The sequence below is a fragment of the Eucalyptus grandis genome, chromosome 6 (assembly GCF_016545825.1).
Source record: "Eucalyptus grandis isolate ANBG69807.140 chromosome 6, ASM1654582v1, whole genome shotgun sequence".
NCBI lineage: Eukaryota > Viridiplantae > Streptophyta > Magnoliopsida > Myrtales > Myrtaceae > Eucalyptus > Eucalyptus grandis.
Window position 1 is genome coordinate 29,804,693 of NC_052617.1, and position 17,005 is coordinate 29,821,697.

The 17,005-nt window shown below is 45.5% G+C and overlaps 3 protein-coding genes across 3 annotated transcripts; all 3 read left to right on the forward strand.

Annotated features, from left to right (window-relative positions):
* The first annotated feature begins 247 nt into the window (after positions 1-247).
* LOC104442138 (delta(8)-fatty-acid desaturase 2) lies at positions 248-2,270 on the forward strand. The gene has a single exon (XM_010055465.3). The coding sequence runs from the start codon at positions 615-617 to the stop codon at positions 1,956-1,958; it is 1,344 nt and encodes a 447-aa protein (XP_010053767.1). The 5' UTR covers positions 248-614; the 3' UTR covers positions 1,959-2,270.
* Positions 2,271-4,062: 1,792 nt separating this feature from the next.
* On the forward strand, positions 4,063-7,652 carry LOC104442140 (protein ABIL1). Its single transcript, XM_018872383.2, has 9 exons — positions 4,063-4,513; positions 4,729-4,811; positions 5,897-6,047; positions 6,137-6,236; positions 6,378-6,470; positions 6,576-6,660; positions 6,727-6,770; positions 6,882-6,988; positions 7,229-7,652. Exons 1-9 carry the CDS (start codon positions 4,067-4,069, stop codon positions 7,385-7,387), a joined length of 1,269 nt encoding a protein of 422 aa, XP_018727928.2. The 5' UTR covers positions 4,063-4,066; the 3' UTR covers positions 7,388-7,652.
* A 2,476-nt stretch (positions 7,653-10,128) lies between these two features.
* LOC104442142 (BAG family molecular chaperone regulator 6) lies at positions 10,129-15,685 on the forward strand. Its single transcript, XM_010055468.3, is given in 4 exon segments — positions 10,129-10,365; positions 11,263-12,075; positions 12,078-13,127; positions 13,558-15,685. Coding segments are annotated over 3 exon segments (3,561 nt in total). The 5' UTR covers positions 10,129-10,365; positions 11,263-11,370; the 3' UTR covers positions 15,364-15,685.
* The last annotated feature ends 1,320 nt before the right edge of the window (positions 15,686-17,005 follow it).

Genomic DNA, 17,005 nt, shown 5'->3' on the forward strand with positions numbered 1-17,005 from the left:
TAGAGGGGGGGGAGGGATCTACGCGCAAACTTCTCAATTAATTAATTCGGAGGCCGAGATATTTTTTGACCGGTGGGCCCCGCCCCTCCTTTCCCTCTCCCCTCCCCTCCCTCCTCCCGTGCGCTGGGCTCGCAGCAAACCGCGTGCTTCGCTGTAAAAAAAAAAAATAAAAGAAATTTAACGAAGAAAAGGAGGAGAGAAAAAACGGCCCTCCCTCCTCTCCCCACCCTTCCTTTTTTTTTTTTTCCCTTAAAGTCGCGAAAACTTATATGGACCTCACAAAATCGCCCGCTTCTAAAAACAGAGAAGAGCGTGCGCGATACATCGGGGCTTCTTTCCATCGGGGCTCCTCCGGATAAGAACGGCGTACGGGATTTGAGAGGATATTCCTCCGACTTCGTTCCGAATCAAATCCCCGTCCGCTTAGAAAAGGGTCGTCGCTCTTTCTCCCGTCCGGGTCTCCGATCGATTGGGAATTCCGATCCGGTTCCGAGCGGTGGGTCTGGTTGCGTCTTTCTTTCGGCATAGGGATTCGATTTGCGGAGCTCCTTAGGCCGACCCAGATCCGCGCTGCCCTTCCAGCCGAGGGCGATTCCCCTTCCCCGCCGCCTGCGATGGAGGCCGAGAAGAAGTACATTACGGCGGAGGAGCTCCGGAAGCACAGCACGCCGGGGGATCTGTGGATCTCGATCCGGGGGAAGGTGTACGACGTGACGGAGTGGGCGGAGCGGCACCCCGGCGGCGAGATCCCGCTCCGCACCTTGGCGGGGCAGGACGTGACGGACGCGTTCCTGGCGTACCACCCCGTGTCGGCCTGGCAGCACCTGGAGGGGCTGTACACTGGGTACCGCGTCCGGGACTTCGCCCCCTCCGAGGTGTCCAAGGACTACCGGCGGCTCCACGCCGAGCTCGCCCGCCTGGGGATGTTCGAGAAGAAGGGGCACATCGCGGTGTGCGCCCTGACGGCCATCGCGCTGATGCTTTCGCTGTGCGTGTACGGTGTGGTGGCGTGCGAGGGCGTGGCGGTGCACTTCCTCTGCGCCGTCCTGCTCGGGCTGCTGTGGATCCAGGGCGCGTACATGGGGCACGACTCCGGGCACTACCAGGTGATGACGACCACGGGATGCAACCAGATAACCCAGCTCCTGGCGGGCAACTGCCTGACCGGCATCAGCATCGCGTGGTGGAAGTGGACCCACAACGCCCACCACCTCGCCTGCAACAGCCTCGACCACGACCCGGACCTCCAGCACATCCCGGTGTTCGCCGTCTCCTCGAGGTTCTTCAACTCGCTCACCTCCATCTTCTACGGCCGGAAGCTCCAATTCGACTCCGTGGCGAGGCTGTTGGTGAGCTACCAGCACTGGACGTTCTACCCGGTCATGTGCGTGGGGCGGATCAATCTGTTCATCCAGACATTCCTCCTCCTCTTCTCCAAGCGGAAAGTCCCAGATCGCGCCCTCAACATCCTGGGCATCCTCGTGTTCTGGACCTGGTTTCCTCTGCTCGTGTCCTTCCTCCCCACCTGGAGCGAGCGGGCCATGTTCGTGGTCACCAGCCTCAGCGTCACGGCCATCCAGCACATCCAGTTCTGCCTCAACCACTTCTCCGCCAACGTCTACATGGGCCCGCCCAACGGGAGCGACTGGTTCGAGAAGCAGACCGGCGGGACCATCGACATCTCGTGCCCGACCTGGATGGACTGGTTCCACGGCGGGCTCCAGTTCCAGCTGGAGCACCACCTGTTCCCGCGGCTGCCCCGGTGCCAGCTCCGGGGGATCTCCCCGCTCGCCCGCGACCTGTGCAAGAAGCACAACCTCCCCTACCGGAGCCTCTCCTTCTGGGACGCCAACATCTCCACCCTCCGGACGCTGCGGACCGCCGCGCTGCAGGCGCGGGACCTGTCCAGCCCCGTGCCCAAGAACCTTGTCTGGGAAGCCGTCAACACCCACGGCTGATGAGCAGGCGTGGAGGAGGAGGGGGGCTTGGGGCCTTTCAATTCGACATTTACAGCATTTCTTCGCGCATTCCCAGACTTTTCAGATGATTTTTTTCTTCAGCCCCTGCCTTGTTTCCATTTCGCACACCAGCCGTTCTTCAGAATTCGATTCGATTTCAATCCCCCGGAGTTCTTTACCTGCGAGGTTTGATTTGCTAATGTTCGATCTTCGGCTCTCTCTTATAATATTAATTTGTTTCTTTTGAGCATTTCTTTTCTTACCTGTTTCTTGCTCGCCTTTCGTTCTTATTTCTCGTACCCATCATCAATATACAAACCCTATATTCTTTGTTTACTAGAGAAAATCTCGTCTGTCAACACTCCGTCTTCTCTTTCGGAAAAACTCACGAATGATTTTCGACCTCAAATCGAGCTCTCCCACCTTCCGCTTCGGGTCGGGTCGGGTCGGGTCGGGACTTTTGAGGCAGCGAAACCCTTCGGCTGTGTAGATATTTTTGCTCCGACTCGATAGTGGCCGCGCAAATGTCTGTAAATCGGGGAGCGGGGGTCGTCAAATTTGACCGTTGACGCTCCCTCGGCATACCTTCGGATCGATCCACCGTGGCCATTCAGGAGACGGGGCCGGGGGGGCGATGCCCGGTGGGCTTCTCGATCGGGTATAATCGATTCGTGGCGCACGTGGCTCGGGCCAGCCAACGTCGCCTTCGCTTTCGCACACCGCACTCGCTCCCCGTTGTCTTCAGGATGGGCGGGCCCCGCCACGACTTTATGCTGCCGTCTGAAAATATATCTGGGGCCGCGATTCTTTGTCTGGGACTAGTGCTGGCCACCGTACGGCGTGCGGGGTCGGTCTCCTCCACGCCTCGATCGAGGTGACCTCAGAGAAAGAGAGGGTTCCAATTGAAAATAAGGATTAATTCCGGCCAAAACAAAACCTCGGGCCGGTCGAGGTGACCTTGAAGGAAGAAGTTTTCAATCGAAAATAAAATTAATTCCACGTTAAAAAAAGCCTCATACGGGTACGTTCCGGGGATGGCATTTCTCTCGAACCTAATTTTTTTTGTCACGGGGATGGATCACGGTACCCCGGACGTTGAGAGTAGCAATCCACGGAAGGAAGTCATTGGCCGCTCATTGGCCCCGGTGCTTGGTACCACTATGTACGACCGTTGATGTGCCTTAATTTAATTGGTTATATCATATTAAGGCGCATTAATTAAAATTAAAGAGAAAAAGGGTTGCTGGCCACGTGATTGTGTTAATTACGTCTTTGTCACCGTGCGGGCGCATAATTACCTGTCTGATTGAATTTTTTTTTAATACGTGGTCCACGATTTATTTGGACAGCGGACCGCATTGATGCCCATCATTAGCGCCCGTAATCCACGAGGCGCTAATCATTCGTCCCCCACCCCACCAGCAATTCCTCGCCGTTGTAATTGAGGCTAAAATCATGGGCCCTCTTTCAGCCCAGAATTACGAAACGGACCACGACCGTTGGCCCCTCCCTCCCCCGGTCCATAATTCCTCGGGTGGGACCCAGACTCCGGGTCCCATCATCCCGGGGTGAATGTCCTGGAAAGCCCATCCCCACCGAGCCAACGTGTTCTCTGATTTTAGGGGTATTTCTGACCTTTCACGCTTCATTTATTAATTTCTTTTCTTAAGAAGTACTAAAAGTCCTACTATTTATAACAAAAGTAAAATTAAACTAAAATTCATCAAGAAAAACAATCAAATTTTAAAATTTATCATGAAAATATAATTAAATCATAAAAATTTCAAAAATTATAATAAAAAACGATCTAATTAAATTAATTAAAAAATTTTAAATTCAATTTCACTTTTTTTTTTTCCAATTTGATTGCATATTTAAAAAGTTTTAAAATCTAATTATATTTTTTAAATAAGTTAAATCCTCTGTTTTTTTTTTTTTTTTCTTTTTTGCTCCCTTGTGGGGAGCTTTGCTGCTGGAACTCGAAGTGAATGCTGTGGAGAACCCCTCTTGCTGGGGAAGTCTGTGGCCTGTGCAAATGCCAACTACCGCGAGCGCCCACAACAATATATAAAAACGCCTATCTCCCTCTCTCTCTCTCTCTCTCTTAAATGCTCCTGTCCCTCTTTCTCTCTCTCTCTCTCTCTCGCTCGCTCTGTCATTTTCCCTTGCCATCGACTCCAAATCGCACTCCTGGTCTTGCTTCTCCCTCACTCCATCTCTCTCTCTCTCTCTACTGTGAAAATTTTTTCTGTTCTGTTCTTGTTGGCGGTAGCTATATCTCACCGCGACCTCCCTCTCCGGAATCTCGCCCGCTCCTTCATTCTTCATTCTTCATTCCCCCTCTCTCTCGCGGCATTGTCAGCGGGCGTGGGGGCGGTGCGTCTCTCCTCGGGTTCGCGCTAGGGTTTCGCGGCGATCCCGCCGATGCGCTCGCCTCGCGATTGAGCTTCCCGCCAGGTCGCATGGAGATGGAGCGGCTGAGGTCGGCGAATCCCGCCATGACTTTCGACGAGGTCTCCATGGAGCGCAGCAAGAGCTTCGTCAAGGCCTTGCAGGTCTTCCTTTCTTCCTTTGATCCTCCGTCCTGTGGATAGATCCGTTGCTTGTTCGGTGCTCGACTTTCGTTGCGTCTTTCTTTTGGGGGCCGGTGTTGGTCGTGCGTCGCGGATTTTTTTTTGCATGATCGCCGGTTGACTTTTGAAAAATCCGATTGTGGATTCGTCGGAAGTGCTTTTAATCGAGGTTGTATCCGTGTTGGTGCCCGTCGCAGGAGTTGAAGAATTTGAGGCCTCAGCTCTATTCGGCTGCGGAGTACTGCGAGAAGTCTTATCTCAATAGCGAGCAAAAGCAAATGTACGATTTTCCTCACGCCATTACTACACTGTTAGGATTAGTGGTGGCATTGAGTTGCTTTGCGATTTGTCTTCTTGGAAGCCGTCGATATGGCTGACAGCCGTCAATATGGCTGACGGCCATAGGGTCTATCTTGTCGAAAGTGTAGAATCTGAACGGCTGATGATTTGCTTGTGGTAATGCCTATAGATGATGGACCTAAGTGGTCCCGGACTCGGATGGCTTGTTTCTTAGATGAGGAAGTGCTGTTCTCCAATTCATTGGGAACATGCAGACTTGATATTGTGAGGCTGAAAGACTCGAAATGTTAGATATGAATAACTTGTTTACGACATGATATACCTAGTATGCTTTCTTACCATAGAAGCATATTCTTCTTGCACTTTCGCCCACTTCATTGTTCAAGACAATATAGTGCTTGTCTTGCTATCTATCTGAAGACATTTCTATTTTTGGTTATGAGTCATGTCAAATGGTCGTGGTTATATACTTGCGTAGTGTCAGTCACGTTCGGGTTTGGGGTCTGTATGTCAGATTTCAGTTTTGTCATTCAAGAAGCTGAGAACATTTTTTTGGCTAATGGCTCTCGAAATTATTATTTATGATATGTAAAACATTGAGGGGTGAGTCCCACTTAGAAAGAATCGTGCTCTTTTAGTTTGTGTTGTTGGGAAATTTTAGAAAGGTGATCTCCATTCTGTTCTTACTTTAAAAATGTCATGTCCTGAAAATCGTTTTTTTTTTTTTTTTTTTTTTCGTTTGATGAGATTGCAGATCTAGAAAGTTCTCCATCGAGCAACTTTGCGAGAGGGAATAGATCATTTTAAGGTCTTTGAATTCCAAAATAACTTGGAAACTACCATTCTTGTTTACAACGTTAGAGTAGATTCTTGCATTTGATATTCTTGTCTCGATCTGCCTAACAGGACACAACTTCCTGATGGTTTGGCAGCCATATCTATAGTTTTTTGAACATGGATTCTTGAGCTAACTTCTGGACTGCTGTGCTTGTCGTTTTCCCAATTTCTTATCCATAAGTAAGCTCATTGGTTAATCTATGAAATTTCGCTCACTGGTGAGCTTAGGGTATTGGACAACCTGAAAGATTATGCTGTGCGAGCCCTGGTCAATGCTGTCGATCACCTTGGAACAGTGGCTTATAAATTAACTGACCTTATTGAGCAGCAATCTTTGGATATCACAGTCATGGAGCTAAAGGTCACCGGTTTTAATCAGGTAAGCTCTTTCTGCCGTTTAACTAACAGTACAATCATGTGCAACGGACTACATGATAGAGATGTAAAAAATATTTTCGTATACCTCAGCAACTTCTTACATGCAAAACATACTCGGATAAGGAAGGCCTCCGGCAGCAGCAGTTGTTGGCAATTATTCCCCGACATCACAAGCACTACATGTTACCAAGTAAGACTGTTTACATTCCTGAGGTGCTGACTTGGATCATGAGAAATTTGTCAGTTTTGCGTCTCTTTTGTTAGGTTATTTTAATTGCATACTCTGGATCTTTGTGCAATGTTTAACTTTATTGTATTCCAAATGAGGTAGATTCTGTCAATAAGAAAGTGCATTTTAGTCCACAAATTCAGAAAGATGTCAGGCAAAATCATTTTCAAGCTAGATCTCGTCTTCAGCCTTCAGGTATATGGACTTTACAGTGTTGCACTTGAGCTATTTACTTTTGATCTTACATGATTTTGCACTATTTTTCTCTGCTAAAATGAAGCTCAATCATTTTTATTCTAGCTACCCCTGCTGCAAAAACACTTTCTTGGCATTTAGCATCAGAAACGAAGTCCACGTTGAAAGGAACTCAAAATGCTTCAGCAAGGTAATTAGTCAGCATGTGGTTACCAACTCTCTTGCGTTAAGAACTTAATTTCTTCTTCATTTGCAGCACTGAAGATTCTGCAAAAAAGCCCGAACTCTTTCATCTGCCAGGTGTGTCCCGTCTTGCTTTTTTTCTTCTTTCAACCTTTTTTCGATTTCTCCTGATGTTGCTACTGCATACAAGAATGATCTCCAAGCGCGTTCATTTTGTCATCTGTGTAGATGATGGCGAGAATGCTCTGACCAAATCCTCGGTGGGTCATCCACAAGTTCTAACAGGAGGTTCTACTTATGGAGCAATCCCCCCGTCAGTTGCTGCTGCACGCAGGGTAATTTGTTACTTTAGAAGATTGAAGACATTCCTATATCTGTTTAGTAGGTTACACTGTAGTCCATCTCTGATAGATACGTTGATGGGTTGAATTGTTTTACCTCTCATCTATGAGGTGGTGAGCGATGGTGTACGAAAGGTCATCTTGTGGAGCTCTTCTACTGCCACCACCGTACATTGGGATTTTGAAGAATTGTTCAAAACCTTAAATTTACTCACAGACTCTATTCTCTTTTAGGATTCTTGGGAGGGCACCAAACCATTGTCGACATTCAGGTCATTTGATAATCCAGATCGGCGGGAGATTGTCCGTGCCCCTGCTCGCAGCAAAAGCATGCTATCAGCCTTCTTTGTCAAAGCAAAGACGCCTAAGATGAAGGCCAGTGCTGTATCATGAATCCCAAATAACACAGACACTAGCCATCATCATTCACGCCTTGTGGTCGAATCGTTGTAAATTGCACTCTAGTTTCTTCTTTCTCTGCAATTATCCTCTGGAATGGGAGCGGTTCTTAGATGACATGTACCTCTCTAGGATCTTGATCTAAACGCTTTATAGTTAGCTTGTTAATAACGGGCGATGCTCGGCTTGAATGTACGGTCTTCATTTCGTTCATTCCTTTTGAATACTGATGCGATATTCTTTAATCTTTGGAAATACCCATTGTTTGCTGTTTGCACTCGCGCTTAGGCAACTGACTGATAAATTTTTGTCGCCACAACGGCTTCCTCTTTTTTCCCATTACTACTGTTAGGCTGGATTTCGTCACGCTGGGCTACCCAATTTGTAAAGGGGTTGATGATTTCTCGCCCAATTTTACATCTTAATGGTTCGTGTGCAGTTTTCGCTCCACTCCCAAAGAATCCAAAACCAATTATGTGTAATCAAACAGCATTCTTTGGGACTCTAATGGCCCATGAATGATGTTTTTAAAGAATGCAAGTCCAACCCAGTTTTGGATTTGGAGCATTTTCCGGAATGCTAATTCAATTATCTTCGTTCACTTGAGCCCACGCCATAACTTTTGAAATTCCACTCTTACCCTTACCTTTTTTTAACCTATGTCGCTGGCAAGCCTTTAAGGTCACATAATTTAGACTCTCAAACCGGTGGATTGGGTTTAGATTAGATTGAAAATGGTCCAAATTACCCATTATCATGCAATACAAATTTAATAACCTATATTATTAAAAACTTTCATTTTTAACTCAATCTAGGAAATCTAATGCCAAAATTGAAATTAGAGCATGAAATGAATGAGTGCAAAATCAAATAACATTAAGAGAGAATAGGTGAATTAAATTTAAGAAAGTTTTGAACCCATTTAATAATTATATTGTTTTGAGTTTTACTATTCTAAACCCATTTATGGACCATTTAGTGAATATAATTAACTCTATAACAAATTCAGTCCACCAAATATGTTTTAAAAATTGTGTCTATGACTCATTTTGGCGGGTCTAGTGTAGCCTTTGGTGAGGGTTGCACAACCCCAAAGTCGAGGTTGTATGACCCTTGCCTAAGGTCAAGCAACCTTAGAGGAGTGCCATTACTACCAAATTTGGCTCACCAACACTTGATGTTGGAGGTTTGTTTATCAAAACAAGCTAAGTGTTTTCTTTTATCCCACATAGAAAAAGTGAGAGGAAGTGAGCCAATTTATAAGTGTGGGTTTTTTTGTGTATCTCAAGGAATGATTGGGTGGGGCTAGACCCCACCATACTCACGTGTGGGTGCGCGATTTTGGCACAATTAGCATTTAGCGTACCCGCGGTTTTAGTACTAATCCCTTTTGTTATTTTATTTTATTTTTTTTGTTATTAATTTTTAATTTCAAAGGTTGCCTTTTGTTTTAAAATTTTGAAATAAATATAAAAAATGAAAATTCGAAATTTTATTTATTTAAAAAATATTATTATTCCTAATTTTTTGTTTGTATTTTTCGAGACAACCTTTGGAAAAATTACTTATTCCATTTGCAACTTTTCCCTAAGGGTTGCAATTGTTCGGTTTTTCGACTTCTTCCAAATGGTCGCATTTGTTTATTCGAATAATTTTCTAAAGGACGTGTTTGTTAAAACTTTTGGAAAAATTACTTATTCGGTTTGCAACTTTTCCCGAAGGGTTGCAATTGTTCGGTTTTCGACTTTTTCCGAAAGGTCTCATTTGTTTATCGTAACAATTTTCTAAATGACGTGTTTGTTCATTTTTTTGGAAATTTTTTTTACGAAGAGTTGCATGTAAGACTGTTTTATATATATACTTGTCGTTTTCGGAAGAAACAAAGTGATCATTTCCAAACCTTCATTCAGAAAAAACTGCAGCCAATTTTTCGATTATTTCGACTTTTTCCGAAGGGTCGCATTTGTTTATCGTAAAATTACTTATTCCATTAGCAACTTTATAGGATAAATAAATCATTAAAGAAAGTGATATCACGCCTCAAAGTTCGACTTGAATATTCTAAAGATCCATCTTCATTGTTTACCCAATTCAAAGCCATATTTTCTCAATACTTTATTCATGTATGAATGTAATTTTAAACAATCAACATTTAATCACAGTTGTACACCGAAACTCTTCTAAATTAACTCTACCAAATACTGTAATATTCTTTAACTTAAAGATTTTCTCATTTTTCCTGAAGTTTTCCGCAGGAGCCAAATTAAGCGTAGCCTTAACCTTTCACGAGTACGCCAAAAATGAGCATTATGTGAATTGGAACAGTGGAGATGGAGAATTGGACCGCTAAGATTTTTTCTATGTGAAGGGAAAAAAAAAAAAAGAAAAAAAAAAGGATCACACTAAACGCTGGGAATTTGTTTCTTAAATTTGAAAATCCATAAACCGCAAATGAATTGTGATGGGGCCCGTGTTATCGAATTCCTGCCCTCACACGGGCGACGGGCGGGGCCCACGGAAGAAACAAGCAACTTGGGCGGGTAAAAAAGGTTAACAACAACGAGAACCGTTGTCTGTCCGGCACACGTGTCAAGAGAAGATCCACCTGGCGCTGGAAATATCCAGACGCTTCTCCCGACCGGAGAAAAGAAAAGGGCGCGAAACATCTCGATTCGTCTACGTTCTTCTTCCTTCGTCCTCCCGTCGTCGTCGTCGTCGCGGCTCCTTCCCCTATAAAGCAGAGGAGCTCTCTCGAACCAACGGGACCTGAAGCAAGCACGACTTCGCACTCGTTCTGACTGCAAAAGCGAGAGAGAGAGGCAAAGCAGCGATCCTGTCGTTTGGGTGGGTGGACCGATCGGCGCCGGTAACTGAGAGTCGTTAGGATCGGCGGAACCGTTCCCGGTGGATCTTCGCGACTTTCGATCAGGCCTTCGTCTTCGTTTCCGCTTTTCGGACTTCTTCTTAAAGCTGTAAGTCGGGTTTGCTTCTACTTCCTCTCCGCTCCCTCTGCTTCTCATTTTTGCTGTGCTCGTTGCACGCCGCCGCCGTGTATTGCGAAGTCCGTTTGGATTCTTGATGGTGATTCTTTGAAGGAATTTCGTCCTGTGAATCCGGTCTTTCTTTCGTGATTAGAACGGAGCAGAAAGTAGGATGTCCGTTATTGTTGTTACTGCATCGCCATGTGATATGGTACGCGGGCATTCGAATAATTTCCGAATGACGCTCATTCATCGGTGATTGTTATCTTCTGAATATGAGTATGTTGTTCGTTACTAGAATTGGTAAAGATTTGAGTATTTTGTGGCACCTTTTTGGAGGGTACTCGGTGGGGATTTCGTGATTGTCTCCGCTCTTGGTAGAGACGTGAGTAAATGTTGAGGGCACGAAGACTTCTCTTTGTTGTCCGAGCATTTCTGCAGACCTTTTCGTGGGATAACCAGAATTATGCGGAAAAGATTTCCTTTTAACTGATTTCTAATTTTCGATAAAATTTTTTAATCGTCTGAAGTTTAAGGTATCAACAAAGTATTATTCGCATGTACTTCTCTTACTTCTCTTATTTCTGTTCTGCATCTGATGATTTCTGCAGCTCTTTAAATTTAAGTTGCTTGAAAAAACTGTTTCTTAGTAATTGTGGAGATGGTCATTGTTATTAGATAGCCACCATCTCATGTTTGTGTGCAGAGATGGTCATTTTTACTGGTTCGAGTGATTCTGCTGGAAATTTACTTAGCACAGTTGTTAGTACTACGAGCTCTATCTTGCTTTGTTCTACTTGTCCATGATCGATTTTTGAAATCTTCTTTCCCTTTTTCTTCAGTAATATATGTTCTTTTTCTGATGGAGTTTTGTTCTTCGCTGCACAGAATAAAGATTTGATATTGGTGACATCCGAGTGACAAATCCATAAATTTCCACTCAAGATGTCACTTACTTATGGACACACGGATTCTCATCCCCGTCAGAGCTACGCGATGCCTTGCAGGCAACATCACCAGCCAAAGCCAAATGAGGTTCCACCTCAACTGGGGATCAATCCGACCATATTTCCTGTTCCACATGAGCCCTTGCCATACCCATATGCTGGTAATTTTAGCTACCCTGCGCCATGCCATGCTTGCTATCCCTACATGGCAACTCCCAGCTACTATCACAGACCATCCTACCCTCACTTTTTCCAGCCACCTCCCTTTCATTGTTGGGGACCTTATCCTGGGAATGCTGAACCCGTTGCTAGTCATAATGAACTGCATTATCCACCAGCTTATCCAATGGAACAACCATATGCGGTTCGACAACACCATTGCTGTGGATGCCCTAATCATGTATGCGACCCAAAGAATGAAAAGGGTGTCAAGATAGAAGAGCACGAGCCACAAGATTCAGACAAGAAGGGTGAGAATTATTCAGAGTCCTTGGTGCCAGCGAACTGGAGAAACTTTCCGTATCCGATTGTTTGGATCCCACCTGAAAATAACCGGAACAAAGAGCAGGGAACCCATGCCAAACCAAGGATCATGGATCTTGACACTGCTTCCCAGGAAAAGAAACTAGCTCGTTCTTCATTGCATAAGGAGCCTGGGTGGAATAGTCGGTTTCCCCTCTTCATGGGCAACTATGACCCTTCAAAACCGGGAGGAGAAAAGAAAGGATCTCTTAATCAGCCTGTGAGCGATAACGAAGAAACTACCCGTTTCCTGTCATCTGGATTCCTTCTTATGATAAACAGGAGGAGGCAGGGGTTGAGAAGGAACAACAAGCCAATACAACGGAATATCCTGAATCCAATTTCAGGGCGTTCCCGATGCAGATTCATAACAATTATAATAAAACTTCGGATGGGGGACCACAAGAAAACTATAGAAATGAAGTTGGCTCGCACCATCCGGATGCGGAGAAGAATGTAAAGGTGAAAGACGTAGAACCTTGTGTGGGCAAGAATAACTCGCGTGACTCTCGAGAAGAAGCAGCAAATGCCTTGAAAAAAGGAACTATAGATACACCTGTTGATAGAGTCCCTGGATCTGATGCCAGAAAGTCGTCATCATCCCCAACCAAAACATCAAAGTTGCCCCCGGTTTGTCTGAGAGTCGATCCCTTGCCTAGGAAGAAAGGCCGCAGTGGTAGTTCAAGATCTCCTAGTCCTCCAGGTTCTGAAAGGAAATCTCGCAGTTCAAGTGATGCATGCTCTACAGACGGTAATGGACAAATTTCACGTGCCCAAAGCATGAGCAGAAATTCAGAGGAGCACCCGAAAAGGAAAGTGAAAGTCATTGAGGTGAAAGGGGAAACTCCCAGTCCTAGCGACAACAATTGTGGAGACTCACAAAGCAGTTTGCAGGTTGAACATCCAGAAAAGAGTAAAGAGAACAGAGACCACAGTGAGAAGGAGGTCTGTGAAATTAAAGAGGAGAAGGGAGCTACAATTGAAGGTGATGAAAATACCGAAAAAAGAAGCAAAGAGTCGGAAGCCTCAAGGACTCTATCTGATGAAGAAGCTGCTGTGCGCATTCAGTCAGCCTATCGTGGTTTCGAAGTAAGGAAATGGGAGACCCTGAAGAAACTAAAGCAAATGGCTAAGGTTCGTGATGAGGTGACTAAGGTAAGGGAGAGTATCAAGGAGCTGGCATCTTCATACGACACTTTGCCTGATCAAGGACAACTTGAAAGGCAGAAAGCACTCATTGGAGAATCCATAATGAATCTTCTGCTACGGCTCGATACAATTCAGGTAAGCCAGTTGATATAATATTATATTTTACTTAATTCTGTACGTAGAAGAGAGCAGGGTAGGAGCCCTACGTTCACTGGTAATTGTGAAATTGTTTGGAAAATGGGAATCGAGATGAGAGAAGGGCTTGATCATTCTGTGGCTTTTCAAGTGTCTTTTTTATTTCACGAATATTTTGGGTTTATCAGATCTGGTAGTGGTTTTCAATATCTGAACACTTTACAAATCTGCCCAATCCTGTTATTGGTTACTATGACTTGGATGCTAGGACACTCTATAAGTTAAAAGAGTGCCCATCTTAACCTTTTTCAGTTGTATGTCTTTGAGTTTGCTTTTTGCCATGGATAGCTGAAAACTTTTGATGAACTTATTTCTGTGAGATGCTTTTAGATCTCCTTGTTGATTCTGGAATTTTTTTTTCCCTGCCCAGGGATTACATCCTGATTTGCGAGATATTCGAAAATCTTTGGCAAGGGAGCTAGTTGCTTTGCAGGAGGAACTCGATTCTTTGACAACAAAGAGACTGGGTGAGTCTGTTGATAACTGTGATGCTGCTAGGACCAGTGAGTGTACGGTCAGTGAGAAAGAACATTCTGAGGAAGTGAAGAGACAATTTGAAGAGAGCTCTTCAGTTAGTGAGAACGATGGTGGTCAACTTGAATCAGATGAAGCGCAACTTCTCAAAGCTGAAGATGTATCTGAACCCTCAGAGAATGCATGCTCGGGTATCATTGATGGTCAGACACAAGTGCCAATCGAGGATTTGAAAAGTGAACCACCAGCATCCTTGGATGTGGACTCGCAGCAAGCTGCCTTGCAGCATTGTCATGTACAGGACTTCAGACATCTAAACGAAATTGATGATGGCGAACCACCCGTGGTCAGCATCATGGAGCCTACAGAGACTAATCCGGAGCATCCTACTGGAGAAAAGGATGAGAAACTAGCGTTGGCCACGGTGGAGAAAAGAAATGAAATTGATGATGGCGAACCACCCGTGGTCAGCATTATGGAGCCTACAGGGGCTAATCCGGAGCATCCTACCGGAGGAAAGGATGAGAAACTAGTGTTGGCCACGGTGGAGAAGAGTAACTATGATTCTGTGGTTGAAGATGGGATTGGGCCTGCATCCAATTTGGGAGATGAAAGCGGCACGGAGATGGAGTTTATGAGCAAGGATCAAGGGACTTCTGCTCTGCAACCATTGCCACAAGCAGATGAGGAGAGAGGAACCATGGCGTCGGACAGTGCAGGAGTGGAGCCTCTTACTTTTACTGGCCCACCCTTGTGCAGTGTAGATGATGGGTTGATATCTCATGGAAAAGAACCTGAAGTGGAAGCGGCAAGCGAGATTCATGTTGCAGAGGAGGTTGCTGCTGATTCTGTGCTCAGTGAGCAGGATAAGTGCGATGAAGGTAGCGATGCCGTTACTTCTCCAGAAAATTTTGGCAAACAGACCATTGGGACGCAGGAGATGGAAGGGCCCAAAGCAATGACTTCAGATTCAGAAGTAGTTGACAATGTGCATCTAGAGCAACCGGTTGCACCAAGACCAGATGATTTGTCACCTGCTGGCTCTCTAAAGAGTGAGGAATCTTCACAGGATGCATCCAATGGAGAGGAACGAGACCAGAGACATGAAGAGGCTAAAAGTGAAGAAGCTCTTTTGCCTCCTCGACTAGAAGAAGCTCTGCCAGGGATGTTAGGGCCCCCAGTGGAAACTTGCCGAGATGAAAATGAAGACAAGGTCATCATCTCTGCTGATCTTAGCTGCAATTGCTCTGACAGGTCGAACGGTGAAGCTCTAGCTCAGGAGAAGGAAGAATTGAGTGAAGAAAACGTGAAGAATATCGACCTGACGATAGAAGTTGGAGAGCAAGTGGGTGAACAAGAAGAAAAGGTGGTTGTTGCTCCGGAAAAATCTATCTCAGACAAAGGTGCCGAGGTAGTCAAGCAGTCACCGCCTAGTTTCGATGATTGGAATGTGAGCAGGCCTGTGGAGGAGAGGGATGGTAACGAGAAACTAATCAAAGAGAACGAGAAACTGAGGGAGATGATGGAGAAACTGATGGAATCGGGGAAAGAGCAGTTGAACGTGATATCAGAATTGACTGGAAGAGTGAAGGATTTGGAGAGGAGATTGGCTAGGAATAAGAGAATGAAAACGAGGTGCAGAACGGCGGCGGTGAAGGCTCGGTCGTCACATGCCAAGTCATGCACGGATTCTGTGAATTGAGAGGATGATGGGTTTAATGTTTCATAGGCAAGTCTTTACATAAGTATTCTGGGAGATGAGATGGTGTGGTGATGTCTGTGTACTTATGGAACGAGTGTATTTTATGTCATGGAATAACTGTCTCTCGTAAAGCTTGTTCTTTCTGTTACTGGCTTATTGTTTCAACCAATGTATCGCTTGATGACTGTGTTTTCGTTGTTTTGCATCGATGCATCAGTGTATACTGTAATTAGATCAAGCTCTCTGGCTCTAAGAACGACGTCAACTTTAGTAAATTTCTTTTTGAGAAAATGATAGAAATAGTCTCTGGATTTTTTGTTCACCGAAAATTTTAAGTTGGTTCATTGTAATCTTTAAACTTTAGTTAATGTGCAATGTACAGTGTGGTTTTTATATTTTTAATCTATTCAATATAGTTTCTGAATTTTTTTGTATGTATTCACGAGTTAGTCTTGGATCAGGTGGAAATGTTCGACTTTCACCCTTTCGCACGTTGCAAGAAGGCCTGGCCCAAGAAATGCAATTCCAAAAGGCCGAACTGGGCTGCGAGAGTCAAACCGCTCTTGCTTGAATACATTGGAGACGATGACAGCCTAAAAGTGCTTGGTGCCATCAAATGTTTGGGCCAAGCTTTGCTCAGCGTTACTTTTCACTTGTGAGTAATCATCTTTTTAACTAAATCTACGGACGAGCGAATCGATCCCTGACGACGTTTCCTTTCGCTCCTAAGCTGTCCTTACGTCCGAATCACCGCGGACAACTAAATTTGTTACGCAGCCTGCAATTAAAAACCCTTCTGCAGATGCCCGAAATCGTGCCATCTATGGACACCTGCAGAACGTCATCGATCCGCTCACCAAAGGGGGGAAAAAGGAGGGGGAAAACTTGCATGGAAATGAAGGGGCAAAAATGCCCGAGTGAAAACCTGTTTTCACGAGAGAAAACCTGTCATCGCCATCGAAGCACACCAGTCGCGTACCGACCGAACGGTGCAAAACCTGCTTGTCGAATCGTACAGCGCCACGCCCGCTGCGAAGCACGAGGAAATTTAAGAAGAAGAAGAAGAAAGGAGGGCAGAGCGAGGAGAAGGAGACGCGGCACGAAGCACGATGACACTGACTGAATTGATGTCGAGTAATGAAGTTCGGGAAAGGAAAATCCTTTCCATTTTCTCGTTTTGCATGGGGATCGATACGCGGCTCTGCGGCCAGCTCGTCCCTTCCCTTCCCTCTCTGCTCCGCCTGCTTTCTTTATTTATTTCCTCCCCTTCACTTCTCCAGATTTCTCGCCGACTCCGCAGCAGCAGAGCTGCGCGTACTAGTTACTACTACCGCAGACACTCACACCCCATTAATTTATGCGTTCTCGCTCGTGACCGAAAACAAGAACCGTCCTCCTGCTCCTGCTCCCGGAGGTGATTGCGACTTCCTCGTGGGGTCACATTCAGCTCGACTTTCGTCCCTTCGTAAATCACCCATTTATCTGTCTTTTTAACTTCTACCTGTCTGGTCGCAGAAGAGATATGTATCTGTTGGGTGTCGTGCAGAAACGTCCAGTCCTCGCTTTTCGTCCTTTCCTGCTCCTCCTTCCTGTCTTTTAGGGTTGACGATGGGGGGAGCTTGAGCCTGCGCGTGCATGAGCT

Excerpts from the sequence above, each read along its gene's own strand:
- LOC104442140 (XM_018872383.2), top strand. The coding sequence starts at position 4,067 with ATGCTCCTGTCCCTCTTTCTCTCTCTCTCTCTCTCTCGCTCGCTCTGT. Across the intron at positions 6,237-6,377 it reads CAAGCACTACATGTTACCAA|ATTCTGTCAATAAGAAAGTG; the intron begins GTAAGACTGTTT and ends CAAATGAGGTAG. Across the intron at positions 6,989-7,228 it reads CAGTTGCTGCTGCACGCAGG|GATTCTTGGGAGGGCACCAA; the intron begins GTAATTTGTTAC and ends ATTCTCTTTTAG.
- LOC104442138 (XM_010055465.3), top strand. The coding sequence starts at position 615 with ATGGAGGCCGAGAAGAAGTACATTACGGCGGAGGAGCTCCGGAAGCAC.